Genomic DNA, 19500 nt, shown 5'->3' with positions numbered 1-19500 from the left:
ACTTTGCGAAGTGTAAAAATCCTTAATTCCAATTTTTCAATAAAATGCACTTCTATTCTTATTAGTCCACTGGGGGTTGTGCTGTTCTAATAAGAGTATCATGATCTGTTGGATAGGCTATTACAGATCCCACGTGCTTATGTACAGGCTACATGACACAACACCGTCAAGCTACTGTTCATGCAGGAGCCGCCGGTGGAAAACGTCTTTGTCAAAAAGGAAAAACGTGGACTCAGTGTCGGGTTTTCCAAGATAAATGGACCAGTTTCTATTTCTTCACAGCGGTAAATGGGAAGCCAATATGCTTGGTGTGTTCGCAACACCTTTCAATCCTCAAGGATTATAATATTTGGCACCACCATCAGAGTCATCATGGGCGAAAAATACAAGAACTTGGAAGGACAACTGAGAACAGAGAAGATCAGAGAGACACTCTCAGTCTGTTCATCATCTGTTTTGTAAATGGATTGTTCATTAACTGAGTAACGTTTTCAGAATGGACTTCTTTACACTAAAAGAAAGGGAAACATTTGGAGGTGTTGTTATTTATAGGTTATTATTATGCAATGGTTTTACTGGTCCGGCCCACAAACTAAAATGAGATTGACACCGTTGCTCCAACGCCACCCAACTAAACTTCTGATTGAAATGCTTGCATGTGCTTCAGCTCATAAACTTTGTCTTTACCCGCCACCATTTTCTCACAATGAGAAGGAAGTGAGATGGCTGCCTCCTTAGCTACTTCCATCATCAGCTCCGAAAAAAGCCCAATGTGTTTAATTATATTTTCCCCACTTGCCTGATCCTGCAAGTGATTTGTTAGATTTACTAGACCAACGTGGCATTTTACTTGCCCCGGGCAAGCAGGTAATCCTCCCTGCTGAGCCCTGATAGGTGAATGAATCTATGTGCCAGATCAGATGATACGGCGATAACAGGGCAACTCATATATTTCACACAGTCAATATTTGCACTTCCATCTACAAACCAATAACTCTTTTCAAGATCTGGCTGGAGAAAGCATCGACAGAATTGTGAGTGCATCCCTAGGAATAAATGTGGACGATAATGTTTCAACTCATTAATCAACACATCACCCCCGCCGCCCACATGACTGCTTAACCCAGATGTTGGAGGGAGTAAATGACAGTGTCATTGGCAGGGAGGCAGGAATCCATCAGATGCCTCCTTGTGGGACTCTCCAGGCTTGTGTGGGGGGTGTGATGGGGGGGATCAGGGCCTCCAGCAGCTCTGTAGTCTCAGCCATTAGTGGGACAGGCTTGTAAGCAGCATCACATTAGCCCTGTGCCATACTGGGATTAATAGGACAGGTGTTGATTAAAGGAGCCCAGCGTGTGGAAGCAACAACTGGCCATCAGGCGAGTGAGAGACAGAAACAGAGGCAGAGAGAGAAAGAGAGGGGAAAGATACGACGCCAGATGGGGGGCGGATGGAACATATTGATGGGAAATTAGATTTGGGAGACATTAAGTTTACAGCCAGAAACATATTACTTTTGTGCTGAAGTCGTGTTTTGGATAAATGTGAACATAATTCACACGTTCTTATGACTCTTTCACTATTCAACAACGTTAACATAAGATATAAAGTCCCTTATTTAGACAGCTATATTTAACTTTCTGATATATATGAATTTTCCACCCTTTTCTACTAGTTTTTTGATATCCATCTCATCATATGTTTATACCCTTGTATACTATATATTTTCTTGAATATATATTTATGCATTTTCTACCTTTTTCTACTATCTGTTTTTTATATGTTCCTTATCTACTATATTTATGGAACCTTCTGGATTTTTTTATGTTAGGTTACTTACTTACTTAAATATTTACTCTCTACTTTTGACATTTTTTTGCATTTCATAATATAATTTCTTTATATTGTAATATTTGTATCAAGTTGCTACTGCCTATTATTATTGTTGACTTGTGTAATAGAGCTGTAGTGGCATGAATGGTATTTTTTTGCTAATATGCACTGGGTGATTTATGGCACACCTGTATGAAGGACGGAACCTGACAAAATACAAACTGAATAAATAACTTGATAAATAAATAAATAAATATGTCATTAAATGTACCAAATTTCACATTAAAAATAAATGTAGGCATTCATTAATTGATAAAAAGTCACATACATTGATATTTCTGTTTTAATTTGCTTCTTTTGTATTTATCTTTGTATTAATTCCCCTATCTATCTACTCTTCTATTTTTTTTTTAATAATTTTATCAATTCAATAATGCCTACATTTATTTCTGGTACATTTAATTTCATATTTATTTATTTATTTATTTATCAAGTCATTTATTTATTACTTTTTGGCAGGTTCTGTCCTCCATACACCTGATTGCAATCAAGCCTAAAGCGATTCTGATGAAGCAACACTCGAAATGCGTAGTTCGCTCTTTCTTTGTTTTTAATGTAATTTGTCATTAAAATAGTGTTAATTTTATGTCAGTACCCTGGTGTGTGCTTGGATTTCTTTTGATTGCATCTGATTTACTATGGTTTCCCCCGCACCAGCTGCACCCAGGAGAGAAGCATTACTAGAGAGAATAGAAGCACCGCTGTGCACAAGGTATCTTCAGTCTTTTGTTAAAATAAGGTACTTCAATTGCCATGTCGACTATGTCCAAACCAATGACCTCAATGAGCCTCGCTTTTACATGGAAACATGCCCAGAGAGCACACTGCTGACACAGAAACTCACACGACACTAATCATTTCCAGACAGTTCTCAATTTACATTCAATCTATTCACGATGAAAAGAGCATCTTTTCCCCGCTAAACATGCTGACATCTTCCCTTATCATGCACTCTGCTGCCCTTTGTGAAGCGCTGCCTTCATTAACAACATGGGTCTCCACTCTCACAGTGGCACGGGGGAGTGAGCCCTGCCACAGCTCTTGTTCTTCTCTGCCGTCAACCACGCAGTCAGCATGTAATGGCACTGCTGCAGAGAAGAAGAGCAGCTGGGTCATTCAAGGGTACATTCATGAGACTCAATATGAAATTGGTGTTCTATAACGTGTTTTATTGTCTCTATTCTAGGGCCATTTTTTAATACCAAAATGAAATGTTGCAGTCTTTTGCAATTTTGCAAAATCTGAAAAAGTGGAAAAGGAGCCTTGAAGTGATAGTCTGGGTGTTTAGAAGTGGGGTTGTATGAGGTACCTATCCATAGTCAGTGTGTTACCTACTGTAGATGACAATCGCCCCAGTTTGCCAATTTGCTTCTGTGTGTTAACTGGATAACTATGAATAGGTACTTCATATAACACCACTTCAAAACACTCAAACTATCCCTTTAAGCTTCCATCTCCACACTAATCTTCTTGTGTACAATGGATGGCTTGTTTTAAGATTTTCACAACCGCAGTTTGGGTAAGTGCTGAAGTTGACAATCAGCTACCTCTGTTTAATTTACACATTTTAATTGGAATGGTGAATTTGCACCCAGAGCGGCCTCACTGCAAAGCCTTCATTAGCGGGACTACACTGCAGCGAGGGCGGGTGGGGACCCAAAGGTGAGGACTCTGAGCCTTGTGACCCGGCTCAGCAAGCATATGGGTGACTAATTGAGATGGGCCGAGGTGCGGAGTTGCTGAGGTCATGTCAAGCAAAAACTGAAATCCTCAACAAAAAAGGCCATTTGGTACTGTGATCTTATATATATACATTTATATATATAATCTTTTATATATCCAGCTGGGATTTTATTCATTATGCATGCAATTTCATGGACAAAATGAGAACTCCCCTCACTGAGCTTCTTTACTTTAGCAGAGAAATTACTTCTGTGATTAAGGAAACCATCTGTCCCCTCAGAGCTGAAATATCAGAAAGAACATCAAGAGGTATTTCAGATCCTATCCGCTGTATAGAGAATCATGTTTCAGGAGCTCAATAGGGATGGGAGATTAAATGGAAGACATTTCATTTCAGAAGAAAAGGGCAGATCAATCTGACATCCTTGTTTCTCTTATATTTTTGAATGAAACATCTCCATCACTGAGAGAGAAATGTGGAAAATATATTCTAAATAGTGAGTCACTGGGTAATTTTCATTAAAATAGACCGTAGGACACCGTGATTGACCAATCAGAATCGAGTATTCAACAAAGCTGTGTAATAACCAGAATTACCGCACGGTTGTATGCCGTCATCAAATGTCATCACTTAATATTTTTTTTATCCTGTTAAGACATCTGTGTGAAATTGTCATAATTAGCATGTCAATTCTTGAGTTATGGCCTAAAACGTGTTTTGTGAGGTTTCAGTGACCTTTCACCACTAAATACTAATCAGTTCATCCTTCACTCCAAGTAGATGTCTGTGCCAAATTTGAAGAAATTCCATCAAGGTGCTCCTGAGATATGGCTTTCATGAGAATGTGATGGACATAAGGTCACAGTGAACTTGACCTTTGACAACCAAAATCTAATCAATCCAAGTGGAGGTTTGTGCCAAATTTGAAGAATTTCACTCAAGGTATTCCTGAACAAGAATGGGATGGACGTGAGGTCGTAGAAAAAATGTGGAATCGATTACAACGTTGATAATGACAAAAATTAAAAATATGGTTTTGAAAAAATAAGAAGCTAATATTTTTATAGAGGGAAATAATCTATTGTTGGCATTATGTTCATACTCACATATCTGCTGGAACCATCGTAGTCGCATCTCTCAATTTTGCCGAGGCTTCCGTCTGAAAAGTAGAGCTTCTCTGCTTTGTGGTCAATCGTCAGTCCATTGGGCGTCAGGATGTCAGAACCGATGATGATCCTCATGTTCTTGCCTGCTAAGGTGGATCTCATGATGCTGGGTCTCTGCTCATTCCAGTTGGTCCAAAACATCAGGCTAACATGAGAGAAGACAAACAAACCAAACACGTAATTACTAGTGAGCAGAGTAGTCTTTTCTTCTTCCGAGCAAGTGGCTTCATCTTAATGTTTAGATGTCATCAGAAACTTCCTCCCTCCCCAAAAGAACTTCACCTTCTATGAATTCATCCCACCTGAGCAATAACTACAAAACAAATATGTGTAGTCTGAAATTAAATCAGCGAGCTGCTATACCAACATGTCAACCAGGGAACTCTACCAGACCGGAATAACAAACCCTAATGAACAGGAAAATGTTTCTCCCATGAATAAACTTGCTGGAGGTTTATGCAGTCGTGTCAGTCAGTTATCAACATGTTGCCAAGACCTCCATGGCCCGTCATCGGCTTCCCCTTTTTTGCCCTGAAGGAGCTCATCACCGATAAAGTGGAGCTCGGTTTCAATTTGATAAAACGGATTAGCATCACACATTGTGAGATAGAGGTCATTTATTCATATTCCCCTCTGTGAAGACTTCTAAGAATATGAAAAACATAGATAATAGCAATGGAGTAAATAAATGAAAGATTTATATCTTAGTCTTTATGGGTTTGCAAGATGGATGGTGCACGTTTGAAATCCACAGCTATGCAGATAAACCAGAGAAAAAAGAAGTGGATATGTTTCAAATTGTAAAAAAAACATTTTTCAATTCCTGGGCTCTCATTTCATACTATGATGAAGTCATGGAAGTCCACTCTAGTGCGATAATAAGGTTTCTGGTCAGAAGTCACAACCAGGGACGGCTAATTAATCGCTTGAGTTTGAATTCTAATTATCAGACAGTGCTGCTGGACTGGGATGGATATAGTGCCAAATTGCCAACCAAGGATATAGTCTGAGGTCAAGAAAATTAATTTAGTTAGTACAACAGGAGGAGCGGAGCAAGATACTACTCACTCTTTATAGACTGCTCACAGACACATTCTTATATTCATGAATATGCAAGTGTTAAATCTGAACTAGATGTGACAGGAAGACTGAGGTGTTATTATTTTGAACAACAGAAAACACCTTTTCCGAGAGATATTTCTTTTTTAACTGGCACACAAATGAAACTGTTAAATCAGGTATTAAAAAAGCCGCTCAGAACAGATGAAAACACTTACACCTGAGGTGTAAAAATGCGAACCAAAACACAATCTATAATGCTACAAATCCTTGGCACTGAACTTGAACTTCCAATTCAAATGATGTCTCATTTTGTGGATTGTCTCATATTTCTACCAGCAAAAACATATAACAAAAAGAACATTAGAATATTTCTAAGACGCTATAATCACATTTACAGTGAATACTATACAAAAGGGCTTTGAAAATGTTTTTTTTTCTAGTTTAAACCCCGGCAGCAACCTTCTGTATTAAGTGTAATTTATTTAAATGCTTTCAAGGTAATTCTAAGAGCAATGCATTGCAGTAGTCAAACCTACTTGGCCACATCCTTCAGAACAACAACATTGCTTATCAGAGTTATGCTGACGATACTCAAATGTACTTCGCTCTCTTGTCAAATGACTATTACATAGAGATATTATGAAATTGCATTGTGCAAATAAACGACTGGATGTCTCAAAATTTCTTACAATTCAACAAAGAAAAAAATGAAATAATTATATTTGGCAGCAAAGAAGAGAGGCTCACAAAAAGAACTAAAAACAAAAGAGCAGGTTAAGAACCTGCGTGTTTTAATTGACTCCGACCTGAGTTTTCAAGTCATGCAAGAACAAAGCCAAAATCAGCATAAAAACAAAGCCAAAATCAGGGACCTTATGGCAAAACAGTATTTGGAAAAACTGATTTGTGCTTTTACCTCCAGCAAAATTGATTATTGCAATGAACTTCTGACAGGACTTCCTAAAAAGATCATCAGACACCTACAACTTATTCAAAACTCACATCACCCCAGCACTGGTTGCCAGTAAGCCACCGAATTGATTTTAAAGTATCACAGGTCTATAAATCTCTACATGGAGTTGGCCCAAAACACATAACTGACATGCTCGAGCAACACAACCCTGTGAGATCTCTTAGATGACTGGGGAGTGGACTGTTAGTGGTACCCCGAACAAAATCCAAACAAGGAGAAGCGGCTTTTAGTAATAATGCATTAATGCATAATTACTGACTTACCAACTGACTTGATTTGTTCTTACTCTGCTTTGTACAGTTTTACATTCTCTGTACAGCACCTGAAACCTACCTCTGTGTATGAAACATGCTTTATAAATTAATAATAAATTGCCTTACCTTGCGTATCTTAGGGAGAAAGAAAGGCCTGACTTTTGTAATGTTCTTTAAATGACCGAATGCTGTTATGTTATGTCTTCTGGACCGTTAAATAGAACCACAGCTTTTTCCTGATTCAACTTGACACTAAATAGGGCTAAGATAATGAAAATCGCAAGCTATATAGAATATGGTGTCATCAGCATAGAGACGAAAAGCAATATTGTGCTTGAGGGTGGTGATCCCTAGTGGTAATATATAATAGAAAGTAGCTGAACATATAACAATATATAAATACAAATGTGAGTGAGAGTATCAAAGGGTGGAAAGAGAGAGTTTAGAGACTTAGAAGAGCTACTGACTTTTGACACTCATCCAGGGCCAGGACATGTGGATGATCTTCCTCCGAGAGAGTGACCACGGCCTGCCGGCTGAAAGCACCGACTCGTTCTTGATCCACAGTTTGTCTGGTGATGGTGGAGGTAGTTGAGCTGGTCCAGTACAAGGTGTCCCAGGCCCGGTGGTAGGCCAGGCCCTCCACTGAGCCCACATCTAAAAGAACAGACACATAAGACCTCTGTTCATGATCCAACCAAGTGAATTAATTCAGACACACACAGAAAACACAAGCCTGCCTGAAGGACACCCATGTTTAAAGCTGCATTTGGCAAGATCTAAATGCTGCAACAAAGTGTATTGCATCCTTTGTAAGTAAAAAATATTCTCAATGCAGAGTAAGAGACCAACTGATTCTTGATAGTAAATCCAATACTATGTAGGCCATAGGGAGCACGTATTGATATCATGTTGTGTGGCCTTTGGGTAATGAAATCAACGAAAATTAAATCATTTAAGTTATGTGCCACTGCCATCTGGGGCTACTAAACTGCAAAGTTGCCTAGTGCAGCTTTAGGTAAAAATATTGACTTTGCTTGTAACAGATGGCAGGCTCCGATTGTGTTAGAATTGGGATTATGTTTCCTTGGTGATTGACAGGGAAATGACTTCATGCCTCACTACACCGGACAGACAGCTATTTGTTGATGCAACAGTCACTCAGCAACTGAATATGTTTTCATTGTGAACCAATTTCCTAAACAGAGAATATGAAACGTTTTTTGCAGCCTCCCGGGTCGTTGCAGGAATGTGACTGACAGGGAGGGGACCTCCAGAGAGAGAGAGACAGTGATCACAGACAGAAATTATTAACTCTATATTTTGTTTTTTGTGGCAATGGTTTCATATACGACCTATTGAATATGACCGTCACTGTTTCAATATTGCGCAAGCGTCAATCTTAATAAGTAAGGTCAGAATAACTGCAATAATACGGTGTCGCCGAGTTGTCATCATGTACATGAATGTGACTACTGCTCCTCATGGACCGCTGTAGGATATTTGTGGAAGCCTCTGACTGGTTAAAAAAACACACTCACAACAGTACATACTACAGCTGCAAAGAAAATGTTGACAACCTGCAAGAAGCATTAGAAAATGCCAATCAAGTAAACACAACAACAACAAAAAAAGTCCCTCTGAGTGCAATAGAAAGTTAAAAAAAATCCTCTAAAGATCAGATAAAGGACGCTTATAATTTCCCTGGAAAGAGGACATTTAATTCTTAATTATCTGTCTTAACCCTGATACAGCCCATTTATTAAAATCCAATAAAGCCATGCCTGACAAAGTCACTGGCCCCTAAGATCAGATATAACATTTTGTCAGCCAGAGAGGAAAGCGGGTTTGTTCGGGCTTTGGAACGATTACCTGCATGAATCAGATTCTCTGTGAGGGTTTGTTCATGTGTAACTTTTCTGTGTACTTTTTATCGTTGTTTGACAAAACCAGATATCATCGTTTCTAAGTGAAACACGCATAGAAAGGTCAGAGGAGTACCTTCTCCTCTATTCTTGATTCAATGAGCAACAATATTGATAAGAAGTAGGGCTGTTTAATATATTTATTTAATTACGATTAATTGCAGTATTGTCCATAGTTAATCGCGATGAATCGCAGATTAATCACACATTTCTTATCTGTTCAAAATGTACCTGAAAGGGAGATTTGTCAAGTATTTAATACTCTTATCAACATGGGATTTGGCAAATATGATTGCTCTATGCAAATGTATGTATATATTTATTATTGTAAATCATTTAACAACACAAAACAATGACAAATATTGTCCAGAAACCCTCAAGCCCAACAGGCAACAACAACTGTCAGTGTGTCAGTGTGCTGACTTGACTATGACTTGCCCCAAACTGCATGTGATTATCATAAAGTGTGCATGTCTGGAAAGGGGAGACTCGTGGGTACCCATAGAACCCATTTTCATTCACATATCTTGAGTTCAGAGGTCAAGGGACCCCTTTGAAAATGGCCATGCCAGTTTTTCCTCGCCAAAATTTTGCACAAGTTTGGAGCGTAATTTAACCTCCTTCGCGACAAGCTAGTATGACATGGTTGGTACCAATGGATTCCTTAGGTTTTCCTAGTTTCATATGATGCCATCTTCACTTTCGCTTCAAAACTGAGCCCGCTACAATCTCTGAAAGATCGATTGCATTAATGCGTTAAGGAATTTAGTGACGTTAAAACACATTTGCGTTAATGCGTTATCATTGCGTTAACTTTGACAGCCCTAATAATAAGACAATTCACTTCAACAAATGTAACAATGTCTTAGTATTTACATAATGTGTGTCCACCATTTGGCATATATCTTGGATCTGGTTTCATCGTTTTTGTAGCCCTTGCTCTTTCGCACACAATTTCAAATGCAGCCCCTAATTTGCCCTAATGGGGAACATGTGGCCGATGCAAGACAATTTGGCTGCATCCCCTTATCTAAAACTCATAAACTGTACTCTAGAATACTGAGGACACTACCTGAGTCAGCCGATCACTAATTAATAGTTTGCAATAAAAGGCGTCTGGCAGCTTGGAGTTTCTCACAAATTGTTGGCGGGGCGAGGGAGTAATTAATGGGGGACATGGAGTTTAATTAGGGAAATATGGATGATTAACATCTTCACCTTCCCTCAATGACGTGATGCAGGCAGAAACTTTTAGAGGAAAATAGAAAAGAGCCTTGCTTTTACATACAGTGCGGGGTTAAAAGCTGCATAGTGGGGGTGGTTTCATCAAAAGGAGTACGGACCAGATGGACGTGCTGCTTTCACTCAACACCAAATAAGCTAATTAGAAACAAGGAAGGTCACCGTATCGGAACACTGTTGTACGCAATTTTAACTGCATACAAACAATGTGTTGCCCTTTGCTAACTACACGGGCATGCGATATTATAGATTCAAACATTTAAATTGTACTCAAATTAATTCTTTGCACCACTTTGATTTTGCATTTCGCACGCGTGAAGTGTGAAGGACACTTACAAATCCCGGCAGAGGGTTCTTGTTAACGCTTGTTAATTTCTAGAAGATAAATAAATAAGCAGACAGCTCCCTCAGCAGGGGTGTGGGAGATGGGTCGGGGGGATGCGTGGGGTGGGAACACTCTGCCAATCTCCCAGTGTGAGGAGGGGGTGGGAAGGTGCTGAGCTCTGCTCCCAGTAGAAACTTCACAGACTGGCAGCGGGTGCTAGCCGAGCAGAACAGAGGGTTTTGCTGTTCATCTGACTCCAGTCATGCTTATCAACACAGGACTGACTGGGATTTAGTGAAGGAATAGAGAAGGATTGGTTCCATCATTCAATCTGTGACAGTCAGTAAGCAGAAGCCTTTCAAACACAGGTATTATACCCTTCTGATTTAGTAATAAATGGTCTTTTCAGAAGAGTACCGGCAGTAAAAAATGGAGGAGTGGAGGAGGAAATGGGAATGTCGAGATAAATGCTATTAATGCTATGCTACCTAAATACATTATATTAATGCTACCTGAATATTGTGTTCTATACAAGGTTGTCCCTTATGATTAAAACTGAAATAAATACAACATCATATCTACACTACTGATGTAAGGAGAGCAGCACATCACAACAGCAGCAGTGCCACTGTGCACTACAGAAGCATGTTGGCAGCGCTCACATTCCTATACACAATCAATGCAGTTACACATAGGTCGAAAGAAAACAGACTTTAAGTGTAAAAATGTGCTTCTGGTAGCAGTTACGTGCTTAAAGTTACTACAAGGAACTGAATTTGTGTTGATTTCGGCGGCCCCTGTGGACATGACCACCACTACTTCGTGTCGTAAAGATCTGCAGCTGCCAGACTCCCCTTAAAAACACTCTTATTTTACTGCAGCATGGTCTGACAGTCTGCCCCACTTAGTCCTGATTCTGGTTCCAGAGGGTCCAGCAATACGGCCTGGGCCTCCAGCAGTGTGGTGTTGGTGTTGACTCCCAGGAAGCGGGCAGTGAGCTCCAGCTCCTGCAGCAGCAGACGACCCACTGCTAATGGGCATGGAGCTGTCCGCCTCCCGCCGGAGCTCCGACTGCAGGTCGAGGGGGCAGCTAAGCCGGATCCGGGTCTGTCTACGGCGGGCTGGTCGTTGCTGGAGGCCCCGCTGGAGATTCTGGTGAACCTGCATGCCTTAAATCATTTTGTCTGTTCCTCCACGGGAAATCTGACCCGATGACAATTATTTAGAATATCCACCATTACTATATAGAAATAGCCAAACTTCTCGCTGATGGTCTTGTTTGCTTGTGGTCATAGAGTGGCATCAGTAGTACATTGAGTCTGCTTCATAACCTGTTAAAAGTTCCTTGTAGTAACTTTACAGCACACATATTATGTGGCCGTTTAGACAGCTGTATTGTTTAAAATTGGTAATATACTTGTGAAGTGCATCTGTATCTGTGCAGTGAGGATGTTGGGGATGTAAAAACACTGTGAGAATGTTAAATACACTTACTTTCTGCAATGATAGATCTTTCTGTCCAGTCATCATTAATCATCTGGATGTTTCCATAATGGACATCACTGAAAAAGATGCGGTTGGTCCGACTTTTCTTCTGACTGTAGTCGAAGGCCAGGGCTATGACATTCTTGAAAAAAGCCGGGTTTTCAAAGGGCTGCACGGGGGAGTTGAGGTCGTTCTCATCTGAAAGGTGGATGCTTTTCAGTATGGTCCTCTCAGAGAAGAGCAGATAACCTTCATAGCGCTCGCAGGCAAAGCCGTCCTCTGCCAAGCGACCGTGGGCGCAGGAGCACGTCCTCCGACCGCTACCCAGGTGGAAACACAGCTGCTGGCAGCCTCCGTTACTCCTGGCACACGGGTTGGTGCCTTCAAAACACAACCAAACATTTGTTCAATTACTGATTTTTGCCTCGGGTTCTGCCCCCTTGCAATCATGTTTAAATTGAAAGTGACTATACATTATAGATGGAAATCATGGGCGCAGTGTAGCAGCCACATTGGATTTGCAAAATGGATTTTATCGAAGCCTTTAAAAACTAAGTATAGGCAAAGACTGCAGTAGTAAGAGTCATTGTGTGAATCAACCTTTTTCTCTGCCTCTATTGAAGACTGTCACATCCTTCAAATTGACCCCAAGACCACTCCTCATGGTCACAGCCTCACTGGTGTCCGTCTTTAAGCCACGTCGGATTGAACCGTTGGAGTGCGCCCTGAAGTACAGATTAAGTGGTTTCAGTTTAAGAGAAGAAAGCAAACTGTTTTCTGACTTTTCACTGGGGCAGGGTAATGACAAAGTTAGATAAATATAAAGACGGATAATTTCTTCCGACAATATTAAAGCAAAATCAAAGACTGCAGTCACCCAGTCTTGACATACAATTCAAGTTGTTGAAGATAAAAACACACTAAAACTAACGGCTCCTTTCCATTGTGGTCCTCGTTGTAAAGGGGAGAGAGAGAGATGATTGATCTTCAAGTCATGCAAGAGAGGTTAAAAACATGCAAAACAAACAAACAAAAGAGACACGCGATTCATTATTTAACAACCATTTGCTAACCAATGGTTTAAAAGCTGTCTCAGTCTGTTGTTGCTCCAAAGAACTGCAGGTGTATGAAAAAATATGAAGCGACCAATTTCATGAAAATAACTCATTCAATTTAGCTGTGTGATTGAATATACAAAGGGTGAGGAAGGATTCGCCCTTGATGATGACACTGAATTCAGCGTAGAGTATTTAAAAAAAATAGGCGGTGACCCTCGCTACGAGGAACTGCTGCTCTTAATATTTTCCCGAGACCTTTGAAGGGAAGGGTTATTGTCAGGTTAGTATTGCGGGCTTTGCAGGGCATTGCATGTGTGTGCATTTATGAAAATAATAAATTACCTGTCAGACCAGTAGATATAAGGCCCGAACACAGCCACCGAGAACAGGTCTACGTTGGCCACTGACAGTACAATCTCCCGGCTCTCACCTGTCTCAAGGTTGATCCTCTCGATCTTATCTGTGCGGGCGTCGCACCAGTATAATGTATTTTCCTGGAAGGTAATTTTAAAATGCATATCACAAACCGAACCTCTTAGGCAAAGTCATATTTCAGACACAATGGAGATGAGGTAGGAGGTACAGTATGTAGGAGAGGAGTGGAGGGGGAAGAGGTTGGTGATAGCGTTTGTGCATCTGTACCTCGTAGTCTATGGAAATCCCATTGGGCCACATGATGCCTGAGTTGACCAAAGTAACCTGGTCTGAACCGTCCAGACGGGAGCGGCCGATGCAGGGGTTCTGGCCCCATTCAGTCCAGAAGAGAAACCTGGCGAGCACAGCAGCATCACACAAACACACGGATTTCTGTACATGAAAAAAGTGGTGATACAATTGAGAAATACCTGATTTAGTTACCCAATAATAACACATGTTTTAAGCAATGTTCCCTCAAATTTGATTTGGTCAATGGAGTGACAAATATTTCTATTTTGGTAGACTATTTAAAGTTGAACAATAAACTCAGATGACAGTAACTGTAAATCCTGCACATGATAACAGTATATTTTGAGCCTATCGAGGTGGGCTGCAGGGGATTTCCAGGGCAGTCTCTACACCGGGCACTCAGGCTCCTTGGCATCAGAGGGTTGCAAGAAAGAAAAGCCACCAGGAACATCACTGAAGCTGCAGAAAAAGCTTCAGGGTGGTTGTGGATCAAGAGGGGTGATCCGAGGTTTAGCGTGCCGCTTGGACACAAGCCGGGGACTGATCATCCCTGGTTGGGTCGCCCAGGTGAGGGTGTCTGATGATCAAAGACCCGAAACAGCCGATGACTCTTGGTTCATCACCGATGATGTGACCAAGCCGCACCATCTACATGCAGATGGTGTTTCTTCAAACAAAAATGAGCACTGTACATGTGTAAATAATTATAAATATAAACACGAATACAATAAAATATTTCAAACAGAGAGATAAGGGCCAAAATATCATTAAAGATACAGCCTGAGGCCCTGATCACACAGAGCGCTGTTTAGCAGCCTGGGGTGGCTTTTTGTAATTGTTTTCAATGAAAGTGAAGCGTTTTTGCTTTTGTGTTGCTGAGCACCTTGCAATTTTCTGCTCTGTACACCTCACGTTTTTTGCAGGAGCGCCCTGAACGCCTTGAGTTGAAAAAAATTAAACTTAGAGCGGAAAAGCGCTCCCAACGTCATGAGCGTTTTCTCTCATTGTGGGGACTTTAGCTGGATACACAAAACTTTATGATCTTACCATCCGTAGTTACCATGATCTGAACAGAAAACTTGAGATTTTGAGAAAGTTGTCTTCATTAATTTAAACTGTATTATTAACTAGTAGGTATAATACAGTTTATGGTTTGTGTTAAGCTAGTATTAGCATTAAAAAAAAGACAAAGCAATCTGCAAATCTGTCTGATCGGGCAACAAAAGGGCAGTGCGGTGCACCTCGTGTTTTCCAACTGAAAAAACACGCTCTGTCTGATAAGGCCCTAATAAAGCCTCTCTATTTGAATTACTGCCAACTCACTAAAACCAATATAATAAGCCAATATTGGTCAAAAGTGTTGGTCTGCTGATATAGATTGGATTTTATTCAAGAGACAGCAAGTTCTACAGTCAGCATGACCAATCAATGGTCCATCTGAATTCACCATCAGGGAACTTTGTGACATCAATAACCAGTTTCTGTGGTCATTACCTGGTTTGGTACCACAGTACCCATCACTAGAGTTTCTAAAGGCAAATATAAGCATGGTGTCCGTCTACAATAAATACTTTTTGAAACCACTGCACCACTGTTCATACAGTAGGGCTGCTACTGATTACAGCAAATAATGCACTAAAATAGTGAAAACACAAAAAAGTCATGGCCTACCCCTTCTGTGGATGCACAGCGATGGCCCTCGGCTGATCAAGTCCTTCAGATATGACCACTGAGCGGTACGCACCATTCAGACGTGAGATTTCTATTAGACTGAAACCATGGTCTGTCCAATACAGGTTCCCTGTGTAGAAAAAAAAGCAATAGCCAGGTGTAAATACAGCGGCAGGTTTATTGATCCTCACGGGCACACGTTACATGAGAAGGACCCATCATGAACTACTTTCTACACACTAATAATAACTAATCTTGAACATGCGTTTGCCCTGTGAAAAACAAACACATATACTTAATGCCATAACTAGAAGCAGTGCACATAAAGGGAGAATTTTCACCAATCAATACCAACTTGAGAGCCTACGGTGATAGACTGCCAGCGACGATACTAACCAGCGATCCAGTCAACAGCGATGCCTTCCACCCGGCTGATGCCGGTAGTAATGATGTCCTCCCTCCAGGTCTGATCACGTTTGGACCGGGATATTCTGTTCAGGCCCATGTCTGTCCAGTACACCGTGTCATTTCCTGCAAAACACACAATACAGTTAATGATAAGAGAAAATGGGGTGATGAATGCGGCTGCCACAAAAGTATTTATGCCCTCAAACAAAGCAGCTCATGAAACCGCATTTTACTGCAGCACGGCCCATTTCACCAAATGTTGAGCGGGACTATGAAGTATGATGGAGAAAATACCCACACAGTTCACCCACAGCTCTTTGTTGACATACAGTGCCTGAGCAGAAAAGGCAACTCTGAGCCAGATTTTACAGGGCAGTATATAGCTCCATGCTAAACATGGTGTTATGGACTCTTTCTGATTTTACAGCCCAGCCCCATTACATGAGCACATAACATAGTATGTAATTTATTTATGGTGTTGTCTTCAAGTGCATCCCTGCCAGTTTGGCTCTGCACAGGTTGTTAGGGGGATAGGAGGCGTCATATGTTTATTTGCACTTTCTTGTTCCTGCTGCCTTCACACTCTGTTAACACGTAGCACATGTGACAGAATACAGCTGCGGGGTTTGATCTGTTCTGCTCCGACAGCCTGGCTTCTGTAATGACAAGTAAATGATGTGCGTGAGCTATCGGCTGCCGCTCTTGGATGGGCTTTAGTAATGCGATTGCATGTTTACCTGCACAAAGTAATAACGGGGAGGACAACTGGCAATCTTGTTCTTTATTTCGGCAAGGTCTAATTTTGTCTTGAACTCTGCTTAATTTGTTTTTTTTCCACATATCAAGATTGCTATCAACATTTGAAGTAACTCAGATCCAGAATCAGATTTCAGGCTCTCTTGATCCTTATTGAATTACAGACTGACTCATGACAGTTTCTTGTAATGAACGACCCGACCTGCTCTTGTTTTCCTGAACTCTGTGATCTGAAAGAGAAAAAGTCTATATGGAAAGTCTTAGTCCATTAAAGTGCAGTACTTATATGTGATTATATCTGTAATTACAGTGGGTACGTACACCCCATGTGGTTTATTTATAGCGACTGCTGCAAATTTCTGTCATTAACTATCATTATTATTTATAGCCCTTGCAGTTACGATCACTTGAATACCTACCGCCATGACTAAAAGTCTACAATGCTAGCGGCTCTGTGAGGTTGTACTTACGTAGGCATAGCAGCACTTTGAGCTAAATGCCAGAATGCTAACATGCTGATGTTAAAGGGATAGTTTGGGTGTTTTGAAGTGGGTTTGTATGAGGTACATATCCATACTAGGTTTATTACTTGCAGTAGGTGACAATCAGCACGCCTCCAGCATCGAGAAACAGACAGGAACACCGACACCGGAGCAAAGCAATACAGTGCTGTGGACGGGGGCGGCAGAAAAACTTATTCAACCATCTAAAAGAAAGTCTCACATAAAAAAAATTATATCTGTTTAAGTGTACGCTATATTTAGAATACTTTCTGATGGCGAACTGAACTGAAAATGAAAAGTATCTATACTGTTTTTGTCATCTGAGCCTGCTGGCTTTGGAGAGATAATAGCTAAATTTCACTTTCAGTATAGTTCCCAGTCTGAATAAAGAAAGAGAGGGCTGTCTGACGGCAAGATAAAGCATTGAAACCTTTCTAAATAGAGCGTACACTTAAACTCATATGGATTTTTTTAGGTGGGCCTTTCTTTTAGGTGGCTAAAATATGTTTTTCTGCCGTCCCCGTCCACAGCAATACATTGCTTTGCTCTGGTGTTGGTACTCCTGTTTGTTTTTCCAAGCTGGGGGCACGTCGACCATCATCTACTCTAAGTAATACACCTACTATTGATAAGTACTTCATACAACCCAACTGCAAAACACCCGAACTATCCTTTTAAGTAAGGTGAGGTCTTCAGGCTAATAAACTTCTGTTGACAGGTGAATGGAATTTCAATTGTGGTGTTTGTTGCATTGAAAAACAATATAAAAATAAATAAATCAGAAACAGTGTCCCAGTGAGTCAATAAATCCTCAGACTTACTGTTTCCTCCCTTCATTAGATAATAGTCTGTAGATAATTGTCCCTTTCAAATGACAGGGAGGTCTGTTGATCTCTGCCTCTGCCACAGTCAGTCAGTCGGGAATATTAAATCAGCTTCAGCGACCTATTGCATGTATTTACATTTTCTACTCTCATTTTTTACAAAGCTACATAGGCAAGTCATAGAATACATATGAAATTACTCAAGCATGCATTTTTTATCTGCTGCTGCTTTTGTAAAAAGAATTGCTGCAAATCCTCAGTATATGAACCCTTGTGTGTATGTAGTTTGTTTCTGTTTTTCAGTTGTGGGTATGCAATTTCCTTTACACAGCTTTTGTTATCATGCTTCAGTGGCAACCTATTATATATATGGAGCGCTACCAGCCTATAGTATATTCATAGCATTTATTGGTGTAATAAATCTATCATTTTTATCATATATATAATGTGGAGGGAAGCATGGATGTAACAAACGACAGCACAAGCTACTGGGTTCATGTTTTGCAATGCGCGTTGCGGTGCCTTCATTTGATACAATATCTTGGGAATTGCTTTGTATTAGAATTGTTTCAGAGGGTTGCAAGGATATAGTTATTCATGCTGAGGTTCCTGTGTAATGTGAACTTATTACTCTTTCATCGACGCTGCACTCCACAGGACCACAGACCATTATTCAAAAGGTTTGAGCCCAGTATAACAAAGACCTTTCCCTCCCCCTTGTTTTAAGATTGAGAAGAAACATTTGTACTGTAGGATATAAAGGAAGGGAAGACGGATGTTGTGTTATATAACGTCATTCAGCAAATTCAGTAACAGTTAACTAGTTACTTATGTATTGCTGTCAAGGGTAACGCACTTTTATATTACCTATGAATCTATACATCCATTACTAGAATCACCACCTCATTGTTGTATGCCTCCACCAACCAGACAAGTTGCAGTTTACATCCATTTCTGTCCAAAATGTCATCACTTTATCATTTTATCCTATTAGACATTTGTGTGAAATTGTCATAATTAGCACATGAATTCTTGAGGTATGGCCAAAAATGTGTTTTGTGAGTGACCTTTGACCACCGGATCCAATCAGTTCATCCGGAAGTCCAAGTGGACGTTTGTGCCAAATTGAAGAAAGGTATTCCCAAGCTACCCATTCTCATTCCCGACTCGTCACATAATGCGCTTGTTCAGTGCCCCTCGAAATCGGATACCGATATACGCTTGTTAAAAGCATAGTGTCCTTTCAAAATAAACACCTTTTTTCAGAGGAAGTTAGGTTTAGGCAACACAACCACTTCGATAGGGTTATAAAACATTTGTGGTTGGTTTTAGTTTCACACAGGCCATGAACAGCGGTACTGTGTTTGTTTGACCGGCTGTCGCCGATGCCGAGGCATAAAAATGCTAGTATATGTAAATCATTAAACTGATAAGTCACACACTACATTTAATAATATCCTGCTGAATTTGATTGTGTACGGTGAAGTGTGAGTGGAAACATGGATGGGCAGACATAGTAGCAATCGTGTCATCAATTTTCTCGCCACTTGACATTATGAAGACCACAGAGCAGCTCGCCTGGAGGGATTCTATGTCCCAGTCACT

At 40.5% G+C, this 19500-nt stretch overlaps 1 protein-coding gene across 3 annotated transcripts in view; it reads right to left on the bottom strand.

Moving 5' to 3' along the window:
• Nucleotides 1-19500, bottom strand: part of lrp1bb (low density lipoprotein receptor-related protein 1Bb) — a 314579-nt gene that overhangs the window by 81978 nt on the left and 213101 nt on the right. For all 3 annotated transcript variants that reach the window (XM_037789698.1, XM_037789696.1, XM_037789697.1), the window contains exons 35-42: nt 15801-15935; nt 15405-15534; nt 13710-13836; nt 13410-13561; nt 12610-12734; nt 12019-12390; nt 7500-7689; nt 4684-4888 (exon numbers count right to left, since the gene is read on the bottom strand). In XM_037789698.1, coding sequence (XP_037645626.1) covers nt 4684-4888; nt 7500-7689; nt 12019-12390; nt 12610-12734; nt 13410-13561; nt 13710-13836; nt 15405-15534; nt 15801-15935 — 1436 coding nt within the window. The remainder of the gene's footprint in view (nt 1-4683; nt 4889-7499; nt 7690-12018; nt 12391-12609; nt 12735-13409; nt 13562-13709; nt 13837-15404; nt 15535-15800; nt 15936-19500) is intronic.

Source organism: Sebastes umbrosus, chromosome 13 (assembly GCF_015220745.1).
Source record: "Sebastes umbrosus isolate fSebUmb1 chromosome 13, fSebUmb1.pri, whole genome shotgun sequence".
NCBI lineage: Eukaryota > Metazoa > Chordata > Actinopteri > Perciformes > Sebastidae > Sebastes > Sebastes umbrosus.
This window is presented reverse-complemented; position numbering and strand designations above follow the sequence as displayed.